This window comes from Chiloscyllium punctatum, chromosome 9 (assembly GCF_047496795.1).
Source record: "Chiloscyllium punctatum isolate Juve2018m chromosome 9, sChiPun1.3, whole genome shotgun sequence".
NCBI classification, from domain to species: domain Eukaryota; kingdom Metazoa; phylum Chordata; class Chondrichthyes; order Orectolobiformes; family Hemiscylliidae; genus Chiloscyllium; species Chiloscyllium punctatum.
In genome coordinates, this window is record NC_092747.1 from 75,662,414 (window position 1) to 75,687,214 (window position 24,801).

General features: G+C 40.9%; 1 protein-coding gene across 5 annotated transcripts in view; it reads right to left on the minus strand.

Annotated features, from left to right (window-relative positions):
• Window positions 1-4,791: 4,791 nt before the first annotated feature.
• Window positions 4,792-24,801, minus strand: part of LOC140481518 (sestrin-3-like) — a 178,454-nt gene continuing 158,444 nt past the window's right edge. For all 5 annotated transcript variants that reach the window (XM_072577843.1, XM_072577841.1, XM_072577842.1 and 2 more), the window contains 2 exons: window positions 19,110-19,254; window positions 4,792-6,081 (listed from right to left, as the gene is read on the minus strand). In XM_072577843.1, the coding sequence (XP_072433944.1) occupies window positions 5,995-6,081; window positions 19,110-19,254 (232 nt within the window). In that variant the 3' untranslated portion in view covers window positions 4,792-5,994. The remainder of the gene's footprint in view (window positions 6,082-19,109; window positions 19,255-24,801) is intronic.

The window sequence follows — 24,801 nt, forward strand, 5'->3', positions numbered from 1 at the left end:
ACCTTGCTGACCAGTCTCCAAGGGGAACCTTGTCAAACTCCTTACTGAAGTCCAGATGGATCACGTCTACCACTCTGCCTTCATCAATCCACATTAGTTGTTGTTTTGAATGTTTACAGCCCAGTGAACATTTGATGGAATTCTCTTCACAATACAGTACATGGGGACAGCAATTTGAATAACATTGCTGGTGTCACCTTTTAAAATTATACACCACATGGAGATTGTGACTAATATTAGTGCTCTCTATACCCAAGTGTGCAAATGGACACCCAAATTTGCTAATAAGGAAGCTTCACTACTGAAGTGTTGCTTTGCTAGAAGTAGCTGGCCAACAGTGTGGAAAGCATAAAAGCAAATTACTGTGGATGCTGGAATCTGAAACCAAAAGAGAAAATGCTAGAAAATCTCAGCAGGTCTGGCAGCATCGATAAGGAGAGAAAAGAGCTGACGTTTCAAGTCTAACTGACCCTTTGTCAAAGGGTCGGTTAGACTCAAAATGTCAGCTCTTTTCTCTCCTTATCAATGCTGCCAGACCTGCTGAGATTTTCCAGTGTGGAGAGCATCACTGGAGCCTATGCCAGACAATGAAGAGCTGCACCAGTCAGATTACAAGGATTTTCTTTTGGCAGTCTGCAAGCAGTTGCCGAGGTGTTGACTGAGGCAAGGCAAACCCTCCCAAACCTAACAGCAGGATGATGTCTTGGAATTTCTGTTGGGAAATCAATTACTTATATCGCCTGCCAGGGAGGCAGGTAATTAAGCCAGTGGAGATTTAAGTTCCTTAAGTTGTTGTTAATTGACAAAATAGGGACCTTAATTGGTGGCATATCAAGATGACCTTCCCACCCAGAACTTGATAGCTGAGGTGACAGGAACGATTGGGCAGCTCAATAATACCCTACCCAATTATTTGCCTTGCCTATCACCTGTTGCATCATGTCTCAGGAGAGGCAAAACCTTGCTTATGTTTTTCCAAGTTCAGGCAATCCTGAAATCAATTAAGATCAGATATCGAGTGGTGGTGTACATAGAGGTTGGGGTTGTTGATTGAAAGGGAGGGTAAAAGGATCTAAATTGTTGACCAATCAACAATTTGACACCTCACAAAAGGAACTCCTGTATATTTTCAAACACCACCCAAAATAGGGAAACTGTCGGTATTCGTACTCGTCTTTACTCACCTTCATACCTAATTTCATCATTAGTTCCAGTGGTCCAAACAAGCTTTAATGTCATCAAACCTCATTTAGGCTATGAAAAGATATTAGGTACTAAATTAGATAACCCATCTGATGAATGTTTGTTTTAACAAGTTTTGCAGAACAAGAAAGTAAAAATTCTAAGGCATCTGAACTTGCCTTTGAAAAATTCCAACTTCACCCTTCCCTGCACCCCCCACCAAAATAATTTCTTAAATAGTCATTGTTGGTCTTAAACTTGAGGAGATGCAAACTTTTCATTTCTGAAATTTTGCTGCACCATGTTCTGGCAATATTTTTAAAGTCATGATGTTTTGTGACAAACAGCAGAATTTACATTTTGAAGGTAATGGTATCAGCTTCTCCAGCCAAATACAAATTATGAATTGGCGAGATTGACACTATTGCTCCTAAAATGGAACCACTGGAACCCAACTTCTCTCAACAAATGATCTAATCTCAAAAGATCTCTTTTTTTTTAAATTGTATTTGAAGAAAAGATTGTGGCAGATTAAAGTAGTCTTCAGCATGGTACCAGTTTCTCAGACTATAACTTCAACATTTAGTATTTATTATTTCGTGTTTTAAAATGTACAGCACTTGAATCTTAAAGTATATTTCCCCAATTAATATTCTGAACTAAGCTATTGTAGACAAGTATTTTCAAGCACAACCAATTCTTCAAATCTCAGATGTTGGTACTGTCAACGTCTGAAGTAATTCTCCTGGCTCAAAGCATTAAGCACTCTAACGTATAAATTAGATTACTTAGTGTGGAAACAGGCCCTTTGGCCCAACAAGTCCACACCGACCCGCTGAAGCGTAACCCACCCATTCCTGTACATTTACCCCTTTACCTAACACTACGGGCAATTTAGCATGGCCAATTCACCTGACGTGCGCATCTTTGGACTGTGGGAGGAAACCGGAGCACCCGGAGGAAACCCACGCAGACACGGGGAGAATGTGCAAACTCCATACAGTCACCCGAGTCGGGAATTGAACCCGGGTCTCTGGCACTGTAAAGTTCAAGCAATGTTAAAGTAAATGTACTAAAACTAGATATGAACTCCAACTCTTAGTATTGATTTAAGCAATACAAATTCTTAGGGAATATTTCCTCAAGGAAACCATAAACAATGTAATATAATAGTAGTAAATAAAGGACAGTGAACTTTAGCAAACAGTTTACAGCAAGGTGTCTTGATTATCGTACGATACAAATAAATATCTAAAGTTACTATAACCCAACTTCAACAATTCATTACCTACTGCCAATCAAATGGCTGAGTAATCTTATCAAAATTAACAAGCTTTTGATTTGGTTGAGATAATCCTGTCATTGACATTGAAGTGGATTATTTCTTTGTTGAAATTTCAAACCCAAATTTCATTCTGGAAATTACAATTCTGGACAAAAGAAATACTTGTAACAAATTGAATAGGACGGAGGATGATAAACAAGTAAAACAGGTTATCGATCTCTCTCTCTCTCACACACACACAAACACGTTTTAAATTTTAAAAATCACAACATCAGGTTTTGGTTCAACAGGTTTATTTGGAAACATTAGCTTTCGGAGTGCTGCTCCTTCATCAGCTGGTTGTGGAGAATAAGATAGTTAGACACAGAATTTATAGCAAACGCTTACAGTGTGATGCAACTGAAATTATACATTGAAAAAGATCTGGGATGTTTGTTAAGTCTCATCTTTTAGAATGACCGCGTTAGTTTCAGTTCTTTCATATATAAATCGCAAAATTTTTAAAAAGTTACATTCGCAAATGCACTTTAATTAGTGTCTTGTCGGCCTAGTTAACGTATTGAAGGTATGAGCTTCTTTGTGTGGGTCTGTCTAGAATCAGTCTGACCATTGTGGCATAATCTAAAAAACTGATGTACGGAATTTTACATGGATTCATGCAGTTTTTGAGCAAAGTAAAATATAATTCTGCAAGTATAAATTCACCCCACAAACTTTTATATATGTGTGTGTGTCCGTGTGCGAGTGGAGGGGTTATGAGTGTCTGTGAGAGGGTGTGTGAGTGTAAAGGGGTTTAAGTCTGTGAGAAGGTGTGTGTGGAAGTATTTACATGAGTGTATGAGAGACAGTCTGCGATAGTGGGTGTGTCTGTAGGAGAGTGTGTATGTGTATCTGTCTTGTATCCCCATCTGTCTGCGTGTGTGTATAGTGTAATGGGGTCACCTATAGTGTGACATGAAACCAAGGTCCCAGTTGAGGCCATCCCCATGGTCACGGAGCTTGGCTATCAGCCTCTGCTCAACCCTTTTCGTTTTTACCTGTCCTGAAGACCACCTTGGAGGACGGTCACCCAAAGGTCCGAGATAGTGTGTCTCAGACCGCTGAAGTGTTCTCCAACTGGGAGGGAACACTCCTGTCTGTTGATTGATGATTGAGGAGACAGGAGACAGACACAAGCTGCAACCAACCTGGCCAGTACTTCCCAGGAGCCAAAACACTACGCCATGTTCTTCGCAGTCTGCAACACATTATCAGTGAGGAAGAGCATCTTGCCAAGGCCTTCCCGACACCTCCACTTCTCACCTTTAAATAGCCACCAAACCTCAAACAGATCATTGTTCATAGCAAACTGCCCGGCTTTCAGGACAATACCATACAACCTTGTCACAGTAGACACTGCAAGATGTGTCACAGAATGTTGACATGGATACCACCATTATGCATGGGGACACCTCCCACCATGTACGTGGCAGGTTCTCATGCGACTCAGCCAAAATTATCTGTCCATCTCATACACTGCAGGCAAGGGTACCCTGAGGCATGGTACATTGGCAAGACCAAACAGAGGCCATGGCAATGGACGAATGACATCACACAACAATCAACAGATAGGAGTGCTCTTTCCCAGTTGGAGAACACTTCAGCGGTCTGGGACAGTGAATCTTGGAGCTTCTGGTGACCGTCCTCCAAGGTTGACTTCGGGATAGTCAACAGTGAAAAGTGGCTGAGCATAGGCTGATATAGCCAAGTTTGGTAACCATGGGGATGGCCTCAACTGGGACCTTGGGTTCATATCACATGACAGGTAACTCCATTGCACTATATACAGACAGACGCCCTCTCACTCACACTTACACTCCCGCACACCCTCTCTCAGACTTAAACCCCTTTACACTCTCACACATACAACCTCTCAGACACTGGAACCATCCTCTTCCCCCACTCTCTCCCCGCCACCTCCCCCCCCCCCCCACACACCCACACGTCCAGAATCACCTGACCATTATGGCACAGACATACCCACACAGGGAAGCTAACACCTTCAGTATAATATCTGGGCCGACATGACACTAGTTGTTAAAGTTCACTTGAGAATGTAACTTCCTAAAAAAAAACGTTTTGCAATTTACATATGAAAGAACTGAAACCAACATGGTCATCATAAACGATGAGAGACTTAAACAATCCAGGTCTTTTTCAATGTATAATTTCAGCTACATCAGTGTAAACATTTGCTATAAATTCTGTGTCTTACAATCTTATTCTCCAAAACCACCTGATGAAGGAGCAGCACTCTGAAAGCTAGTGTTTCTAAATAAATCTGTTGGATTAAAACTTGGTGTTATGTGATTTCTAGGAGAAAGTGAGACTGCAGATGCTGGAGATCAGAGCTGAAAAATGTGTTGCTGGAAAAGCGCAGCAGGTCAGGCAGCATCCAAGGAGCAGGGGAACCGACGTTTTGGGCATAAGCCCTTCTTCAGGAATGAGAAGGGTGTGCCAAGCAGGCCAAGATAAAAGGTAGGGAGGAGGGACTTGGGGGAGGGATGTTGGGAATGCAATAGGTGGAAGGAGGTTAAGGTGAGGGTGATAGGCTGGAGAGGGGGTTCAAGAGTTGGGGCTAAGAGGGGAAGGGGAGAGGGGAAATGAGGAAGCTGGAGAAATCTGCATTCATCCCTTGTGGTTGGAGGGTTCCTAGGCAGAAGATGAGGTGATCTTCCTCCAGACGTCGTGTTGCCATGGTCTGGCGATGGAGGAAGCCAAGGACCTGCATGTCCTTGGTGGAGTGGGAGGGGGAGTTAAAGTGTTCAGTGGTCGAGTTGGTTGGTGCGGGTGTCCCAGAGGTGTTCTGAAACGTTCCGCAAGTAGGCGGCCTGTCTCCCCAATGTAGAGGCGGCCACATCGGGTGCAGCGGATGCAGTAAATGAGGTGTGTGTAAATGTTATGTAATTTCTAACTTTGTACACCCTAGTCCAACACCAGCGCCTCCAAATCACATTTTAAATTGCTTATTTATCTGTCTATAGTGGGTCCAGTTCTTACATTTTTGGCTTACTGAAATACTCTAGCTTACTTTATGAAGGTACATGTGCAAATACAATTCAACTGTAATGCAAATGCGGAAACAACTCAGAAAGGTAAACTGCCCATGCTAGTTTTAAAAGCAACAATACATCTAGAAATTTTATGATTCAATTCACATTTTTCAAATCATTAAGGTTGTCTTTCACCCCATATTTCACAAACCACTTCACATTACAACTGATTGCAAATGAGAATAGCACAGGCAAATATATTAACTAGGTTATGTGAATCGGTGAGTTATTAGTTGTGACATTAGTTTTTTCAGTGTTAATCCTAGGAACATTTTCATCATTCTACAGTATTAACTGCACATAATAGCAAAAATTCAGGACAAGCTTCTAGAACATGTTCATCATCACAATCCTGATACAATTCAGAATCAGCATTCTTTCACATCTTCATTAGTCAGCAAGCAAAATTCCTGGAGAAAATATCTTCCCTGAATTTCATGTCATGTACTGAGTTATAGCACGCAGGGCATAAAGAAGTTCTGCTTGCATACGTGCTTCCATCAATAGCAAATTAACATGGATCTGAAAGAAAAGGAGAATAGAGGAATAAGAAGTTTTGATAGATTTTTAAAAATGTTGTCAATACTTGAAAGTCACTGCATTAGCAAAGATTGGATAAGTTAGGGTGGTTTTCCTTAGAATAGTAGAGGCTGAGGGGCCACTTACTTGAGATGTACTAAATAAAGTGGAGCTTGGATAGAGTGTCTCCCCTACTGGAGAGGACAATTGCCAGAGACACAGATTTAAGGTGACTGCAGGGACCATGAGGAGAAACACTTGCACCCAGACAATGGTAAGCACATGGAACTTGTTGTCCAGTTTGGTGGTTAAGGTGGAAACCATCAACACTTGAAAGGAATCTGGATCTGAACCAGAAACACTAAGCTGCAAGGTTACTGACCAAGTAAAGTTGGAAAGTGGGATTAAAATGGCTGACTAGTTTATTCAGCTGGCACAAACATGAGCTGAATGTTACCTTCTGTGCTCCATTTGAAGTTGGTGATCTTAATTATGTTCCATTGGGAAGACCCAATGTAAAACATTTCTTTCAAAAATATGAAGGAGTTCTGCCTGAAACTTCGATTCTCCTGCTCCTAAACTGCCTGCCTGCTGGGCTTTGATGCTCACACTTTTCGACTCTGATCTCCATCATCTGCAGTCCTCACTTTCTCCAAAGTGAAAGTTTACTTGCATATCCAAATTTAAAAATCCATTCACTCTTCCAAAATGAGGATTCAGAGTCACAGATTTACAGCATGGAAACGAACCCTTTGGTCCAACTCATCCATGCCAACCAAATAATCTAAATCAATTCAGTCCCATTTGCCAAAATTTGGCCCACATTGATCTACACCTTTCTGTTTCATATCCCCATCTTTTAAATTTGTAATTGTACCAGCCTTCACCACTTCTTCTGTCAGCTCATTAGGATGGTGCATGTATGTATTGCGTGAAGAGGATGCCCCTCAGATCCCTTTTAAAATCTTTTCCCTCTCACCTTAAACATATGCCCTCTAGTTTTGGACTCTCCACCCTGGCAAAAATATCTTGACTATTCACCCCTATCCATGCCCCTCATGATGTTGTGAGTTCTATAAAACTCCTGATGCTACAGGGGAAATAGCTCCAGCCTATTCAGCCCCTCCTTACAGTTCAAACTGTCCAATCCTGGCCAAACTAATGTTATATAGAGTTGCAACATGACCTCAACTCCTACACTTAATGCACTGACCAATAAAGGCAAGCGTACCAAATCTCATTTTTGCTACCCTGTCTACCTGCAACTCCACTTTCAAGGAACTATGAACCAGCACTCAAGGCTTCTTTGTGCAACAATGCTGCCCAGGACCTTACAGTTAAGTGTACAAGTCTTGCCCTGATTTACTCTACCAAAACACAGCACCTCATTTATCTAAATTAAATTCCATCTGTCACGCCTCAGCCCATTTGCCCACCTGATCAAGACCCATTGTATTTGGAGGCAACCTTCTTTGCTGTCCACTACATCACCTATTTTGGTGTCATCTGCAAAGTTACAAACCATAGCTCCTATATTCACATCCAAATTATTTATATAGATAACAAAAGTCAGTAGAACCAGCACTGATCCATTGTGGCACACTGTTGGTGACAGGCTTGCAGGCTGAGAAACAATCCTTTACCATCACGTTCTGGCTTGAAGGTAAGACTTAACCTTGTATCCAAATGGCTAGTTCTCCCTGTTTTCCACGTGATCTAACCTTGCTAACCAGTCTATCATGCAGAGCCTTGTCAAACGCCTTACTGAACTGCATAGAGACAATGTCTTCAAACTTCTTTCTCACTTCTTCAAAAAACTCAATCAATCAATTTAGTGAAACACTATTTCCCATTCGCGATGCCATGTTGACTATCCCTAATCAGTCGTTGCTTTTCATTTAAAATATGTATTTGGAAAGGCAGAAGTAAAAAAGGAAAAACATTAAAAGGTAAATTGTTTTGTCAGCACAATTCAAATCTTCAACACAAATTTACTAGTGAAAAGGTATCTTGAATATCTGTGCGTCATGATAAATTAGGCAGCTAATTAAGTACAAATTAATATCAATAAGTTCAATGGAAAGGAAACCATTTACAGCTTTTAACTTGAAACTAACAAAGCTACACAGATCTAAAGCTAAAATCAAGATCAAGTTTAAAAACTAAGATATAACCTGCATTCAATTATATATTACACCATTTCTGAACAATTTATTTTTAAAACAGATGTTTGGATTAAGCAAATTTTGATTCGATTTGATTTTTTTTAATTGCCATATAGAACATAGAACATTACAGGGCAATACAGACCCTTTGGCCCTCAATGTTAGGCTGACCTGTGAAACCAATTCAAAGCCCATCTGACCTACACTATTCCATTTCTATCATAATGTCTGTCTAGTGACCTTTTAAATGCCCTTAAAGTTGGTGAGTCTACTGCTGTTGCAAGCAGGGTTTACTACACCCCTATTACTCAGGTGTCAAACCTCTGACACCTGTTCTATATTTATCACCTTTCAATTTAAAGCTATGCCCCTTGTGCTAGCCATTAACATAATGGAAAAAGGCTCTCACTGTCCACCCTATTGAACCTTTTGATTATCTTATGTCTCAATTAAGTCACCTTTCAACCTCCTTCTGTCCAACAAATACAGCCTCAAATGCCTCAGCCTTTCTTCGTAAGACCTTCCCTCCATAACCAGGCAACATCCTTGTAAGTTTCCTCTGAACTCTTTCCAATTCAGAACTTCAACTATTAGATCTGGTCTATCCTTTTCCATCATTATTTTAAATCTAATAGAATTATGGTCACTGGCCCCAAAGTGCTCCCCCACTGACAGCTCAGTCACCTGCCCTGCCTTATTTGCCAAGAGTAGGTCAGGTTTTGCACCTTCTCTAGTAGGTACATCCACATACTGAATCAGAAAATTGTCTTGTACACACTTAACAAATTCCTCTCAAACTAAACCCTTAACACTATGGCAGTGCCAGTCTATTTTTGGAAAGTTAAAATCCTCTACCATAACCGCCCTATTATTCTTACAGATAGCCGAGATCTCTTTACAAGTTTGTATCTCAATTTCCCTCTGACTATTAGGGGGTCTATAATACAATCCCAATAATAAATCCCTTTCGTATTTCTCAGTTCCACCCAAATAACTTTCCTGGATGTATTTCCGGGGATATCCTCCCTCAGCACAGCTGTAATGCTATCCCTTATCAAAAATCCCACTTCCCCTCCTCTCTTGCCTCCCTTTCTAGCCTTCCTGTAACATTTGTATCCGGAAACATTAAGCTGCCAGTCCTGCCCATCCTTGAGCCATGCTTCTGTAATTGCTCTGATATCCCAGTCCCATGTTCCTAACCATGCCGAGTTCATCTGCATTCCCTGTTAGGCCCCTTACATTGAAATAAGTGCAGTTTAATTTATTAGTCCTACCTTATCCCTGCTTGCCCTGACTGTTTGACTCGCTTCTGTTCTCAACTGTGCGAGTTTCAGATTGATCTCTTTCCTCACTATCTCCCTGGGTCCCACGTCCCACCTTACTAGTTTAAGTTCTCCTGAGCAACTCGAGCAAATTTCCCTGCCAGTATATTAGTCCCCTTCCAATTTAGGTGCAACCCGTCCTCCTTGTATTTTGTGTGCAGTAAAGGCAAATCATACCATACAAAGGTCACAGGGTGCTAGAACAGGTGAGGAATACAAAGTTTGGCTGCAAAGGAGGTACACAAAAGCATGATTTGAAATTTAAGGACATCCGTTCAGAAGTCTAATAACAGCTGTCCTTGGACCAGTTCGTACATGCATTTAAGTTTTTGCATCTTCTGCCTGACAAAGGGTTGAAAGAGATTATAACTGGATGGCAAGTGTCTTTGATGATGATGGCTATCTTTCTGAGGCAGCGAGAAGTGTAGATGGAGTCAATGAAAGACAGGTTGGCCTGTGTGATGGTCTGGGCTATGTTCACAATTGTCTGCAGTTTCTTATGGTCCTGGGCAGACCAGGGGCTGTGCCAAGCTGTGAAGCATCTAGATAGAATTCTTACTATGGTGTATCTATAAAATTTGGTGATACCCAGCAGTGAACCTCTCTGCTAATTAAATCAAACACCCAGAAAAGCTCACCTCACTCGTAATCTGTTGAAGTAGGAGTGACAGAACTCCCAAATTCCACTATTTAACGAAAAATATCAATTTATTCTTTAAATCTAAAATTGCACATTAAACAATTACATTTATAACTATAAGCCTTCTTTCTCTTTCTACCTTAAACTCTCTAAAATATACACACCCCTATTAAAATTACATCAGTTTAATTTTCAAAATCAGACAGCAGCAATCATCTTCGGTGATTCCTTCCTCTGGTTATAGATCTCCCTGGGCATCATTGGTCTTTTGCTTCATATGAAAAATGTACCTTTGATAGTGTATGTTTTGAATGGCAGTCTCTCTCTCTCTCTCTCTCTCTCTCTTTGGCTAACTCTCAAAATGCCTGCTTCTTTATACCCCCAAAACATTGGATTGCCTCATTGAATTTATTGTTTTTGACAACCAAACTTGATTGGGTTTTAGTATCGGAGGCATATTTTAAAGCGATTGGTTAGATTTGAATGGTGGTCAAAACAACGAAGGTATCTAGTTTACAACCAAATGTTATATTTTGAATTTTCTAGTACATACAGATAGCTAGTTAATCGCACGACAGTTGCCTGCAAGTTCTATGTAAAACAGCTTTCACTCTCAAAAAGGTACAGTACATGCCTTCAACTTTATAATGTCAAATTTCCTTAGCCTCCTGACCTTCACATCAACATGTGTGGTCCAGGACAGATTGCTGATAGTTACTCTTAGGAACTTGACCCTTTTCACGTCAGGTTCATTGATGTAGATAGGGTCAGGCCATCCTCATCGCTTCCTGAAATCAACCAGCTCTTCAGTTTTGCTGACGTTGAGGTAGAGGTTGTTATCTTTACACCACACCATCATGTACTCTTTACTATATTCAGTCTTGTAATTGCTTAATATCCAGCTCAGGAAGTCAAGGATCAAGTTGCAAAGGATGGAGCAGAGACTTATGTCTTTGAGTTTAGAAATTAGTTTGTTTGGGATTATAGTGTTGAAGGCAGAGCTGTATTCAATAATTAGAAGCCTGACGTAGGTATCCTTAATATCCAGACATTCCAGAGAATGAGGGAATGAGGGCAAAGAAAATAGCATCTGCCATGGACCTGTTCCAGCAGTAAGCAAGTTGTAAGGGATCAAGGCACACTGGGAGGTGGGAGTTGGTATGAGCCATGACTAACCTCTTAAAGTAGTTCATAATTATGGAGGTCAGAGCCACTGGGTGGTGGTCAATGAGGCATGTGCTTTCTTTGGTACTGAATGGTGGTTTTGTTGAAGTAGCTTGGCGACCTCTGGTTGTAGCAAAGATGTTAAAGATGTCAGCAAATACTCCCGCAGCTGATCCACACAGAATCTGAATGCATGCCAGTCACTTTCCATAGGTTCAATCTCAAGAAGGTCAATCTGATGTCTGCAAGTGACAGGTGCATCTGAGGCTGTCAGGGTAGATGAGATGGTTTCACTGACCTTCTATTCAAACCAAGAATAGAATGTATTGAGTGCATGAGAGGAATGGGCAGGGGCGGGATTTATTTTTGTCCACTATTCTGTTCTGCTTCACTTTGTAGTCCATATATCATTTAGGCCTCACCACAGACAGCATCTGTCCAAATGGTTAGTTTGGGTCTCAAACTAAATCCATACTGCTGCTGCTCATCTTATTCTTCAGCTGAGCTCCATGGTAAAAGGTGCTTAAGTGATATTTGTACTCAACTGATGTTTAATAGTATATTTCATTTATAATTTCCATCTAAGTTCCAAAGGAACAGAAATTTTCTCAAAGTAAAAATAGTACAATCACAGATAAAATCCTTTGCCTCTTGGCATCTCTAATGGCCTTATGAAGGTCGTATCTGAATTTCCTGTAAAGGTTATGGTCATCTGACTTGAACACTGCATACCTGGTCTTCAGTTGTCAATAGATTTCCCGGTTCAACCACAGTTTCTAGTGTGGAACATACAGGTCGAGTTCTTTGGCATACAGTCCTCTACACGCTTGCTAAGGAAGTCCGTGACAGTGGACATACTCACCTCGTTTGGAAGTTATATTCTGGAATATGGATCAGTCCACCAATTCAAGCAGTTCTGCAGAAGCCTCAGACCAGCACTGTACTACTTTCTATAATGGGTCCTCACATTTCAACTTCTGCTTGTAAGCTGTGAGAAAGAACAAAGTCGTGCGATCTGAATTTCCAAAATGTGGACTGGATATGGAGTGGTGGGCATCTTTGATGGTTGTGTAGCAATGGTTAAATGATTAGACTAGATTAGATTACTTAGAGAGTGTAGAAACAGCCCTTCAGCCCAACAAGTCCACACCGACCCACCAAAGCGCAACCCACAGAGACCCATTCCCCAAATGATGTTCAGCCCCCTGGTGAGAGTGGAGATAGATTGATGATATTTTGGTAGCACCCTCGAGGTTGGCTTAATTGAAGTCTCTGTTTGTGACAGAATGCTACAAAGCTTTACCTATCTCGAGTACACCATCTCCTCAAGAGCACTTCCACATTAGGAGCCATGTAGACTGCTGTCAGGATAGCAGAGGTAAACTCACATGGCATTTCACTGTTAGATATTCTAGGTCCAGGGAGCAGTAACTCACCAGGGTCCCTATGTCCCTGCACCAGATGGTGCTGATTAGGAGGCAGACTGCACCGCCTCTTGTCTTCAAAGGATGCTGTATGGTACATGTGATATATAGAGAAACCTCCAGTTGTGTTATAAAGTAAATTTCAAATCTCAAAATACAGGATATGCTGTCATAAATCTAAGTCATAACAGAACACTGTCTTTGGAGATTATGCAAATTCAAGATGCACCAGTTCAGTACTAAATACTTCAGTGATCATGGGATAAAATGCTGAAGATGATGTTGAACTAGAAATCATCATACTTCAGCAATCACAATAGTACAAGAGTCAGCTTGGTTCAGTTGATCATGTACATCTTAATAGTGTTATTCAGACAGATTACGACATACATTTATGACATGAACACAGGTACCATGTCTCAGAGGTAGGGGCACTACCACTGCACCACATTCCATGAACACATGTTAAATCAATCTATTCATGGATGTTATTACGAGCCACTGGGGCAGGTGGAACTTTTCATTTGTAAATCAACTTTCTGGTCTAGAGGCAGCCCTCTTTTAGTTGGTACACCTGCTCAAATTGGAAGGTTGAGGGTCGAAGCCACAATATGGCTGCACTTCACAACTAATGAATTATTTCATGTGTACTTGGAGACAACTGGGACATTTGGTAATCCATTGAATCTTGCTCTAATGGTTGTAATGTTAACATTTAATTGGATTAGAGCAGATGAACCACCACATCAAATACACATAGAACATAGAAGAATACAGCACAGTACAGGCCCTTTGGCCCTCGATGTTGCGCCGATCAAAGCCCACCTAACCTACACTAACCCACTATCCTCCATATACCTATCCAATGCCCGCTTAAATACCCATAACGAGGGAGCGTCCACCACTGCTACTGGCAGGGCATTCCATGAACTTACGACTCGCTGAGTGAAGAACCTACCCCTAACATCAGTCCTATATCTACCCCCCCTTAATTTAAAGCTATGCCCCCTTGTAATAGCTGACTCCATACGTGGAAAAAGGTTCTCACTGTCAACCCTATCTAACCCCCTAATCATCTTGTACACCTCTATCAAGTCACCCCTAAACCTTCTTTTCTCCAATGAAAACAACCCCAAGTGCCTCAGCCTTTCCTCATAGGATCTTCCTACCATACCAGGCAACATCCTGGTAAACTTCCTCTGCACCCGTTCCAGTGCCTCCACATCCTTCCTATAGTATGGCGACCAAAACTGCACACAATATTCCAGATGCGGCCGCACCAGAGTCTTATACAACTGCAACATGACCTCAGGACTCCGGAACTCAATTCCTCTACCAATAAAAGCCAGTACGCCATATGCCTTCTTCACTGCACTATTTACCTGGGTGGCAACTTTCAGAGATCTGTGTACATGGACACAAAGATCCCTCTGCTCTTCCACACTACCAAGTATCCGACCATTAGCCCAGTACCCCATCTTTTTGTTACTCTTACCAAAGTGAATCACCTCACGCTTAGGTACATTGAACTCCATTTGCTACCTTTCTGCCCAGCTCTGCAGCTTCTCTATATCCCGCTGTAACCTGCCACATCCTTCCTCACTGTCTACAACTCCTCCTACTTTCGTATCATCCGCAAACTTGCTCACCCAACCTTCTAGCCCCTCCTCCAGGTCATTTCTAAAAATGACAAACAGCAATGGCCCCAAAACAGATCCTTGCGGAACACCGCTAGTGACGGCACTCCAAGATGAACCTTTGCCATCAACTACTACCCTCTGTCTTCTTCCAGCCAGCCAATTCCTAATCCAAACCTCCAACTCACCCTCAATGCCATATCTCTGTATTTTCTGTAGTAGCCTATCATGGGGGACCTTATCAAACGCCTTACTAAAATCCATATATACCACATCTACCGCTTTCCCCTCATCTACCTCCTTAGTCACCTTCTCAAAGAATTCAATAAGGTTTGTGAGGCACGACCTGCTCTTCACAAAACCATGCTGACTATCCTTGATCACATTATTCTTATCCAGATGTGCATAAATCCTATCCCTTACAATTCTCTCTAAGACTTTGCCCACAACAGAAGTGAGACTCACTGGCCTATAGTTACTAGGATTATCCCTACTCCCCTTCTTGAACAAGGGAACCACGTTTGCTAGCCTCCAGTCCTCTGGCATTATCCCTACTCCCCTTCTTGAACAAGGGAACCACGTTTGCTAGCCTCCAGTCCTCTGGCACTACTCCTGTAGACAAAGAGGACACAAAAATCAAGGCCAATGGCTCTGCAATCTCCTCCCTTGCTTCCCGGAGAATCCTAGGATAAATGCCATCAGGCCCAGGGGACTTATCTATTTTCACCCTTGCCAGAATTTCCAACACCTCTTCTCTACATATCTCAAAGCCATCCATTCTACTTATTCGTGCCTCAGTATTCATATCGACAACAGCTGCTCTAATAGTCAGGATCAAACAATTGTACGGAGCTCTTGTGGCAGAGTGGTAGCATCACCACACCTGACCCAGGAGGGTCAGGTTCAAGTCCCATCTGCTCCAAAAGTGTATAATAATATCTTTGAACAGAGTAATCAGAAAACATGGAACAACTACATGCAGCAGTGGAAGCACAAATTATGAGCAGCCTCAAATTGTTTCATCAGTTTAAAATTGGAAAAATATCTGATGGAAAAATACAAGAAGCAAGCACCTGGTAAAGTTATTGTTTTAAAAATAAATTGCACTTCCAAAATGTAGAAATAATTTATACATTGTAAATAGTTAACAAAATAAAAATGGTACACTAATTAGTTCTGGAGAATTTCAGCATTTCACAGTGGTTTCTCTTATTGTTAGAGATTCTAGTATAAAATGTTAATTATTTTTCAAAAAGCCTTACCTTTTGTCTCAAATTCATAGAGTTACTGAAGGATTTTTTGATGTCAAGGTTCCTAACATATTCTCAACTAGTTTAAAGCGTATCTGAATTGATGTTTTGGCACACTTAAGAAAAAATTAGGAGCAAGTTCTCCAAACAATTAGTGTGCAATTTGGGTATGACAGGAGTTAATTTGTAAATCCACATGAATTTCTAGCTGGATTAGAATGAGGTAGTGTGTTTTAATTAACTTCAGAAGTAACAATTAAATTACTTAAGATCTGTTTTCATTTATTCTTATTCAAGAAAGTAGTCAGGTTAAAATAGAAAAATGCCAAGCCACTGTGACGATATTGTGGCTTTCAGAGATGTATTTTGTCCTCGTTTTGTGAAGAGCGGTTTTAAGACAGAGGTGAAATGTGAAGTTTTTTTAAATCTAAAAAGTTGGAACAATAGAAGCAGCCTGAATAGGTGGAGCTAAGCTTCTGCAGAACCGAGGTTTTTAGTTTTAGATTTTTAGTAGCAGTTGCTGAGATCTTGAAACTGGATGTGGAAGTTGTTTTTCCTCAGTTGCAGATAAAAACTGGGAGTTCTCTTCCTGTTGCTAGAATTGTATGAGACAATCTGTATTACTCACTCAGTTGGCCTTTGCCAAAAGTGTGTTGATGGAGGATCACTATATTAGAACAGTTAATGTTTAGATTCGATTCCCTACAGTGTGGAAACAGGCCCTTTGGCCCAAGTAGTCCATACTGACCCTACTAAGAGCAACCCACCCAAATCCATGCCCCTACATTCACCCCGACTAATACACCTAACACTATGGGCAATTTAGCATGGCCTATTCACCTAACTTGCACATCTTTGGACTGTGGGAGGAAACCCATGCAGCCACGGGGAGGATGTGCAAACTCCACACAGACCCAAGGCTGGAATCAAACCTGGGCCACTGGCACTGTGAGGCAGCAGTGCTAACCACTGAGCCGTTTTCACCAAAAAGTTAGGTTATTCCAATTTCTTCTTTCTTCTGTTTGTATTTTAACTATAGTGTATGAATAAGGTGTGTTTTACTTCAAATTTGTAGTTTGACTAATTAAAATGCAACTGGACCACAATTCCTGGCACTTGCCTTTAAAATAAGAAATAATTTGGGTCTAGGCTATCCTCTTCATATAGTTTGAAGGGGTTTGGTCTGGTCCATAACAAATAAACACATTCATATGCTGGTTCAGCAGAGTTTCTGTGAAAAAGTAATGTGGCTGAACCAGCTTTACCCTAGGAGGTTTTATTTGGAAATAGATGTCCCCATTCTGTGCCAAGAAAGACAAAGCAACAGAGTTTAGCCAAGGATGGGAACAAAGCATAGGCTTCAGAGAGAAGACAGCATGGAATCTGGGAAGATAACAAGTGGTGAGACCAGGGCAACAAATACCTTACCCCTTTTAGCATGTTTGAAAAACAAGGTGCTTGCCTAAAACAGACCATTCTGGAATTCAAGTTATGTACTGTCTACATGACATGCAATGCATAAATATCTGATGAATCTGAGGAACAGTGCTATGTTAGAACCATTTCTGTCTCAATAGATAATAACTGACTAATCTCAAGGTTCCAGGGAATATTTTGTAAAATAATGTACTTAAGAACTTGTGGTAGATTAAGATGAAATGCAATCCGAGACACTAAGGAGCAAAATGACAATTAAAAGGCTAGGTGTAATTCACAGCCACAGCAAATTTGTATTTATATTGTGCATCCAACATAGGAAAACAACCCAGGATGCTACACAAGAGTGTTATCAGACAAGAAGATAAACATCATTTGGGTGTTATTCATGCAGATCAATAAACTTAAAGCAAATACAAAGGCTCTACAAAGTGTGCCTTAAAAGGAGCAAATGACCAGAGTTGGAGGGGCTAATGGCAGGAATTGTGAAGCATAGAACCTTGATAGCTGATTGTTGTCCATGAAAAAGGTGCTGGGTGTTTTGTGTTTTGACAGCAGCCACTGGTATAGTCGAAAACTGTGGCAATGGAAAAGTGCAGCAGATCAGACAACATTCAAGGTGCATGACAGTTGACATTTCAGGCATAAGCCCTTCATCAGGAATGATCCCGAAACATCAACTTTCCTTCTCCTCAGATGCTGCCTGACCTGCTGTGCTTTTCCAGTGTCACACTTTTCAACTGACTCTCCAGCATCTGCAATCCTCACTTCCACCATCCACTGGTCGCTCAAAGTTGGGGGTACAGAGCTCCTTTCGAATATTGAAAATGAATCAAATTAAGTGAACAAAAAAAAAGATTAGCAGCCCCTTGAGGGTACTACAAAAAAAATCATAAACTAAAAGAAACTTACAAATTTAAATTAAAATATCATTTTTGAGGTGGGGGAATGGTGACACACTTCAGCAATTCTCATCTCTTAGCTGATCCTATCTAATTAGCAGTGAAAATACAAACACCATTGAGCCTTAAGATGAGGCATATCTTACAAAGTGCACTGAATTATAAGATAGCAAGCATTATAGGGTACATTGACTAGTTAGGCATAATTACAAGGACCACAAGAAACTAGAAATGACATATTTGTCGCTATTCAGGCCTCATGCTGAAAATCAAAATACTGTGAATTCTGGAAACCTGAAACAAACACTCAATGCTCAAGAAACTTAGATCTGACAGCATCTGGGGAAAGAGAAACAGAGTTAATGTTTTGATTCCAGTAGGACTTTTCTTCATAATACTATTTTATTAGCATGAGGTCGTAGTGGAGGTGAAAAAGAGAAACATACAATTAGAACATGCTACTTTCTAAATTGTGACACCTGAATATCGATGGATTTCAATCCTGAAAAAAAATTCTATGGAGCTTGATCTCCAGACTGTTAGTTTCAGTCTGTCAGAGCAACAGTGCAGTGCTTCAGGAAATTCATCTGAACAGAGCTGTTGCATTGTAGATAGAAAAGAATGGAATGCAGCGCAAATTTTACTTATCACTCACTACAGCTATAGCTTGAACAAAACCATTTGTTATAGAACCAAAAAAGTGAAGTCCACACTTAAAGACTGAAGAAGAGTACAATTTGTAGGTTAACCATTCACCCATGAGAGCAGGTGATTTTCATTATTGCCCATGCTACTGTCATAAATCAGTGGACATTATACTTACAACCAAGACTCAAAGACTAAATAATGGTTACTGAGAGAAAAAAAAAAAATGGACTCTTGGTGCTACAAAATGACAACTCGAGTTAATGCCCACAAAATAGAATGGTAGGGAAAGAATGTTCAACATTTATTGCTCAAATACATTTATATAAGAAGAGGAATGTAAGATTTGTTTTGCATTTTTGCTAAATATTTAAAAAGTATGTTAGATTTCCAACAGACCCATCGAGCTCAACAAGAAATAATTTCTCAAGTTAGACGCACTCACCTTTTCAGAATGTTTGAATTGGTGCCAATAGCTATCATATATGCATTTTGTGGTTTTTTCAGGGTAGCAGGTCACTGTCTTAATATAAACCTTCAGGCTTCGCTCTAATAACTGATTGATTTCACCATAATCATAATCGTCATACCTTGAACAAAACAAAGTAATCAATTCCAAATAGGAAATCTTCTAGAAGTCTTAAGTAGCAATTGCAAAATAAATAAAATCACAATTGCAGTTTATTTCACATTGTGACTAAGATTGTGTCAAAATCGTGATTGTCCCATCATCATAAAAGCAACCACATGCCACTTCTACATTTTCTTGTCTCACTATTTCTGACATTTAAAATTGCAAGTATCGGTATTTTGCATGGAATGTGTGAAGGGTAGGTTGTGCCTTACAAACCTTATAGAGTTCTTTGAGAAGGTGACCAAACAGGTGGATGAGGGTAAAGCAGTTGATGTGGTATATGAATTACAGTAAAAAGTGTTTGATAAGGTTCGCCATGATAAGCTATTGCAGAAAACATGGAAGCATGGGATTGAGGGCAATATAGTGGTTCAGTTCAGAAATTAGCTAGCTGTAAGATGACAGAGGGGGTGGTTGATGGGAAGTGTTCATCCTGGAATTTAGTGGTGTGCCACAGTTTTGGGGCCACTATTGTTTGTCATTTTTACAAAATGACCTGGATGACGGCATAGAAGAATGGATTAGTCAATTTATGCATGACATTAAAGTCAGTGGAGTTGTGGACAGGCTGGAAGGATGTTGTAGGTTACAGAGGGACAAAGATAAGTTGCAGAGCTGGGCTGAGTAGTGGCAAATGGAGTTTAATATAGAAAAGTGAGAGGTGATTCACTTTGGAAGGACTAACAGGAATAGAGTGTACTGGGCTAATTGTAAGATTCTTGGTAATGTGGACGAACAGAGAAATGGCTGTGTCCATGTGCATAGATCCCTGAAAGTTGCCACACAGGTTGGTAGGGTTGTTAGGGAGGCGTACACTGTGTTAGCTTTCATTGGTAGACAGATGGAGTTTCAGAGCCATGAGGTCATGTTGAACCTGTACAAATTTCTGGTGCAAATATACTTGGAGTATTGCATATAGTTCTGGTTGCGGCATTATATGAAGGATGTGGAAGCATTGGAAAGGGTGCAGAGGAGATTTACCACTATGTTGCTTGGTATGATTAGATTAGATTAGATTACTTACAGTGTGGAAACAGGCCCTTCAGCCCAACAAGTCCACACCGCCCCGCCGAAGCGCAACCCACCTATACCCCTTACCTAACACTATGGGCAATTTTAGCATGGCCAATTCACCTGACCTTCACATCTTTGGACTGTGGGACACAGACACAGGGAGAATGTGCAAACTCCACACAGTCAGTCGCCTGAGGCGGGAATTGAACCCGGGTCTCTGGCGCTGTGAGGCAGCAGTGCTAACCACTGTGCCGCCTACATGAAGGGAAGGTCTGAGAAGGAAAGGCTGAAGGACTTGAGGCTGTTTTCGTTGGAGAGAAGGAGGTGACTTTATTGAGACATACAAGTTAATCAGAGGGTTAGATGGGTGGATAGTGAGAGCCTTTTTCCTCAGATGGTGATGGCTAGCAGTAGGGGGCATAGCTTTAAATTGAGGGATGATAGATATAGGACAGATGTCAGACGTAGTTTCTTTACTCAGTAGTAGGGGCGTGGAACACACTGCCTGCAACAGTAGAAGAATCACCAACTTTAAGGTCATTTAAATAGTCTTTGGATAGTCATATGGATGAAAATGGAATAGCATAGGTTAGATTGGCTTTAGATTGATTTCGACAGGTCAGCGCAACATTGAAGGCCAAGGGGCCTGTACTACGCTGTAATGTTTTATGTTCTATGAATGCATCACCAAGATATAAACATCACTGGCAAAGCCATTATTTGTTATTTATCGCCTTTATGCAAAGATTCCTCAGCCAATTTAGAAGATGATCAAGAATCAACCACATTACTGTGGGCCTTGTGTCACATGTAGGTCAGATGAAGCAAAGATAGCCAATCTCCTTCCTCAAAAGGATAATAGTGAACCAGGTAGAATTTTACAACAATTGATTGTTATAGTTAATATCGTTGAGATAACATGATATTTATTATTGCACTTTAATTCTCTGTAAAAAGATCTGAACCCATCTCCACAGTTCATTAGCCTGGGCCTCTATTATTAGTTCAGTGATGTTACTGCCGTGTCTAAAGAGCCTCTGTTCAAACAGGGAGACTGTGTGGTAATGCTGGAACACCACAGTGCTGAAACGTGCTTGAAGAAAGTTAATTGAAACATCAGATCAGAGCTGATGTCCAAGGTTTGCAGAAAATCAGCCCCACAGCTCAGCAATGCCTCCTGCAGGTTCTCCTCCAGGCCTTTAGGCAAAGCCAGGTAACTCTTCCTGTTAACAACGTCAGATGGTTGTCTGACCAAACATGATAAGTAGTCTGGATGGAAGTGAACAACTGTGTGGTAATGTGCAGAGTTTACATGCAGTGCAGGTAACAACCTGGTCCAGTCTACCAAGATAAGTGCCAGTGTTGCATCTTCAGCAGAAATCTCTCCCGTGGTCATCATGAATTCATATGCATGGATGGACAGCAATGCGGAATATAAGTATCACTTGGTAATTGAAGCAGTTTGTGGAATTGTCCCTTGTGTGCACCTGAATGCAAAGTGGGCCTGACAGGCCTGTCTGAGAAATAAGGATGCACGCATTCAGTGAGGTTTGGTGTCACTTCATATGTCACTAAGTCTATACTTTATCATGCAGGACAAACAAGACACAATGGCCAGGAGAAGAGATAGATAAGGAGGAATCAAGGTGATGTAAAGGAGATCATTGATCAGATTCCGATTTCTCCAATAACAGGCAAGGTGACTGGAATATCCAGAAGTAGGGAGGTAGACAAAGTTAAAAATCACAACACCAGGTTATAGTCCAACAGGTTTAATTGGAAGCGCACTAGCTTTCAGAGCACTGCTCCTTCATCAGGTGGTTGATGACAATTAAATCTGTTGGATTATAATCTGGTGTTGTTGACTTTTAACTTTGTACACCCCAGTCCAATACGAGCATCTACTAGGGAAGTAGAGGCACTCTTTTGCTGATACCAATTGAGCATACAGGATGGATTTGATTCACTGTAATGATTCTTAACAACATTCTTTATTATCTCTAGTCCTCACCAGGCAAGATCAGGCCACAGGAAAAGCTGTTCAAAGACTCCACATTACAGACCATTGCTCTTGAGATTACACCATCACCTGCTTCATTGGCCATTTCCACCAGCACAGTTACTTTCCTTTAATGGATGATTCAGTATAGGTCTGGGAACACAGTACAGTCAAATCCAAGCAACTGAGGGATGATGTGACATGGAGACCCAAGATGAACAGATGAGTGTTAGGAGCAAGACCCTTGCTCAGTTCTAATGATGGCAACCCTTTGGTCATCACCACAAAAAGCCTTCTGGAGATGTATTAAATGCATTAATAAGTATGGCTCAGATTGCAGGGATAACACGCAACTTTACATGGGGTGTGGAGGATACAATGCATGCCACGAATTCTGCTATGTCCAAGGCATTTGAATGCAGGGCTTCATTCACGTGTAGTGACTACCACAGAAAGTCAGGTTGACATGCTCTGATGGGCATTTCATTTTTCTACCCATGTGCTGAGTGCAGCAGGGGCTAGGCAAGAGGATAACAAATGACTTGGAACTCCTCCAGGAGTGCGGTAACTTCAGGGAGGGGAGGGGGGTGCCGTTGCGCCCTCAGAGGATTAGAGTCCCAGCTATCATGGGGTCTTAAACCAGAGTGCCACAGGTTATGAATCTGAGCTGGAGTCTAAAGTGAGGGAAACAAAGATGCAAATGAATGATAGAAAAATAAAAATCAAAAATGAAAGACTAAACAGGGACTAACAGTAAACAGGATTACTGTTTTTAAAAAAAAAAGTGCAAATCTACAAGGTATTAAATCTAAATGCATGGACACTCGCAATAAAGGTGGACAAATGAACTATTATATAAATTATTTGAAAGACAATGATTGCAATTAGAGATATCTACAGGGACACACACAATGATTTTTTGGACCAACATGATGAGAACCAACTAAGGAACGGCTCGTAATAAAAGACGAAATACTGTGGATGTTGGAAATCTGAAACAAAATCTGAAACAGAATGCTGGAGAAATCCAACTAGGTCTGGAAGCATCAGTGGATACAGAAACAGAATTAACCAGTTGTTAGAAGAAATCTTTCAGTTCTCAAATAGTTGCATACTAGATTCAAATGGTATCTATTTCTCTCACCACCGATGCCAGACTGCTGAATTCCTCCAACGTTCTGTGTTTGTCGGGAACACACGATCCTAGATTTGGTTTTCAGAAGGCGGTAATTAATAATCTTGTTGTTAGACATTATTTAGGACAAAAAAGTAACTATAACATGATGGAATTTTTTAGAGTTAAAAAGTGAATATGTCCAATCTGAAATGAGAGTCCCAAATTCAAACAAAGGGAACTCTGAAGTTATGAGGGATGGGTTGGCTGCAATTAACTGGGTAACTTCATTACATGACGTAACACTGGATAGGTAAGTATCTAATATTAAAGAAGTGAATGTATGCATTGTAATAATTATAGATTCCTTTTCAGTGAAGGACTACAACTTAAAAACTGGCCCAACAATTGCAAACAAAATAAACTGTAATATAAAATTCCCAACTGTGTGGAAACAGGTCCTTCAGCCCAACAAGTCCACACCGACCCTCCAAAGAGCAACCCACCCAGTCCCATTTCCCTCTGACTAATGTGCCTAACACTATGGGCAATTTAGCATGGCAAATTTACCTGATCTGCACATCTTTGGACTGTGGGAGGAAACCCACGCAGACACAGGGAGAATGTGCAAACTCCACACAGGCAGTCACCCAAGGCTAGAATTGAACCTGGGAGCCTGGTGCTGTGAGGAAGCAGTGCTAACTACTGAGCCACCATGCCGTCCTAAAGAGGAGCCATTTAAAGTTTCTAGAAGCATCAGTACACCAGTGGTCTGGGAACAATTTAGAGTTCAACAAAGAAGCATAAAGTTGCCAGTTAAGGGCAGAATAATAGAGCACAAGAGTAAACTTACAAAGAACATAAAAGCTGACTGTAAGAACTTCTATAAGTGTGTAAAAAGGAAAAGAACATGGATGAAGATAAATGTAGGCCTCTTATAATCTGAAATGAAGAATTGATAACGGATTAAAAGGAAATGACAACTCTTCACAGAAGATAGCAAAAAAAAAAAGTCACTTCTGAGATATGCCGCAAGGATTAAGAAGGATTAGTCACAAGTATTAGAGTCATACAGCACATGTTGACTAAAATATCTTAAACTAGTGTAGTCCCATTTGCCCCATATCCCTCTAAAACTTTCCTATTCATATACCCATCCAGTTGTCTTTTAGATGTTGTAACCGTATCAGCCTCCAGCACTTCCTCTGACAGCTCATTCCATACATGCACCAACATCTGCAAGAAAAGTCACTTTAAAAATCTCTTCTCACCCTAAACCTGTGTCCTCTAGTTTTGGACTCCCCTACCCTCATTTCAGAGGTGGCGGGGGGGGGGGGGGGGGGAGAAAGAGAAAAAAGAGGGGAAAGAGATCTTGG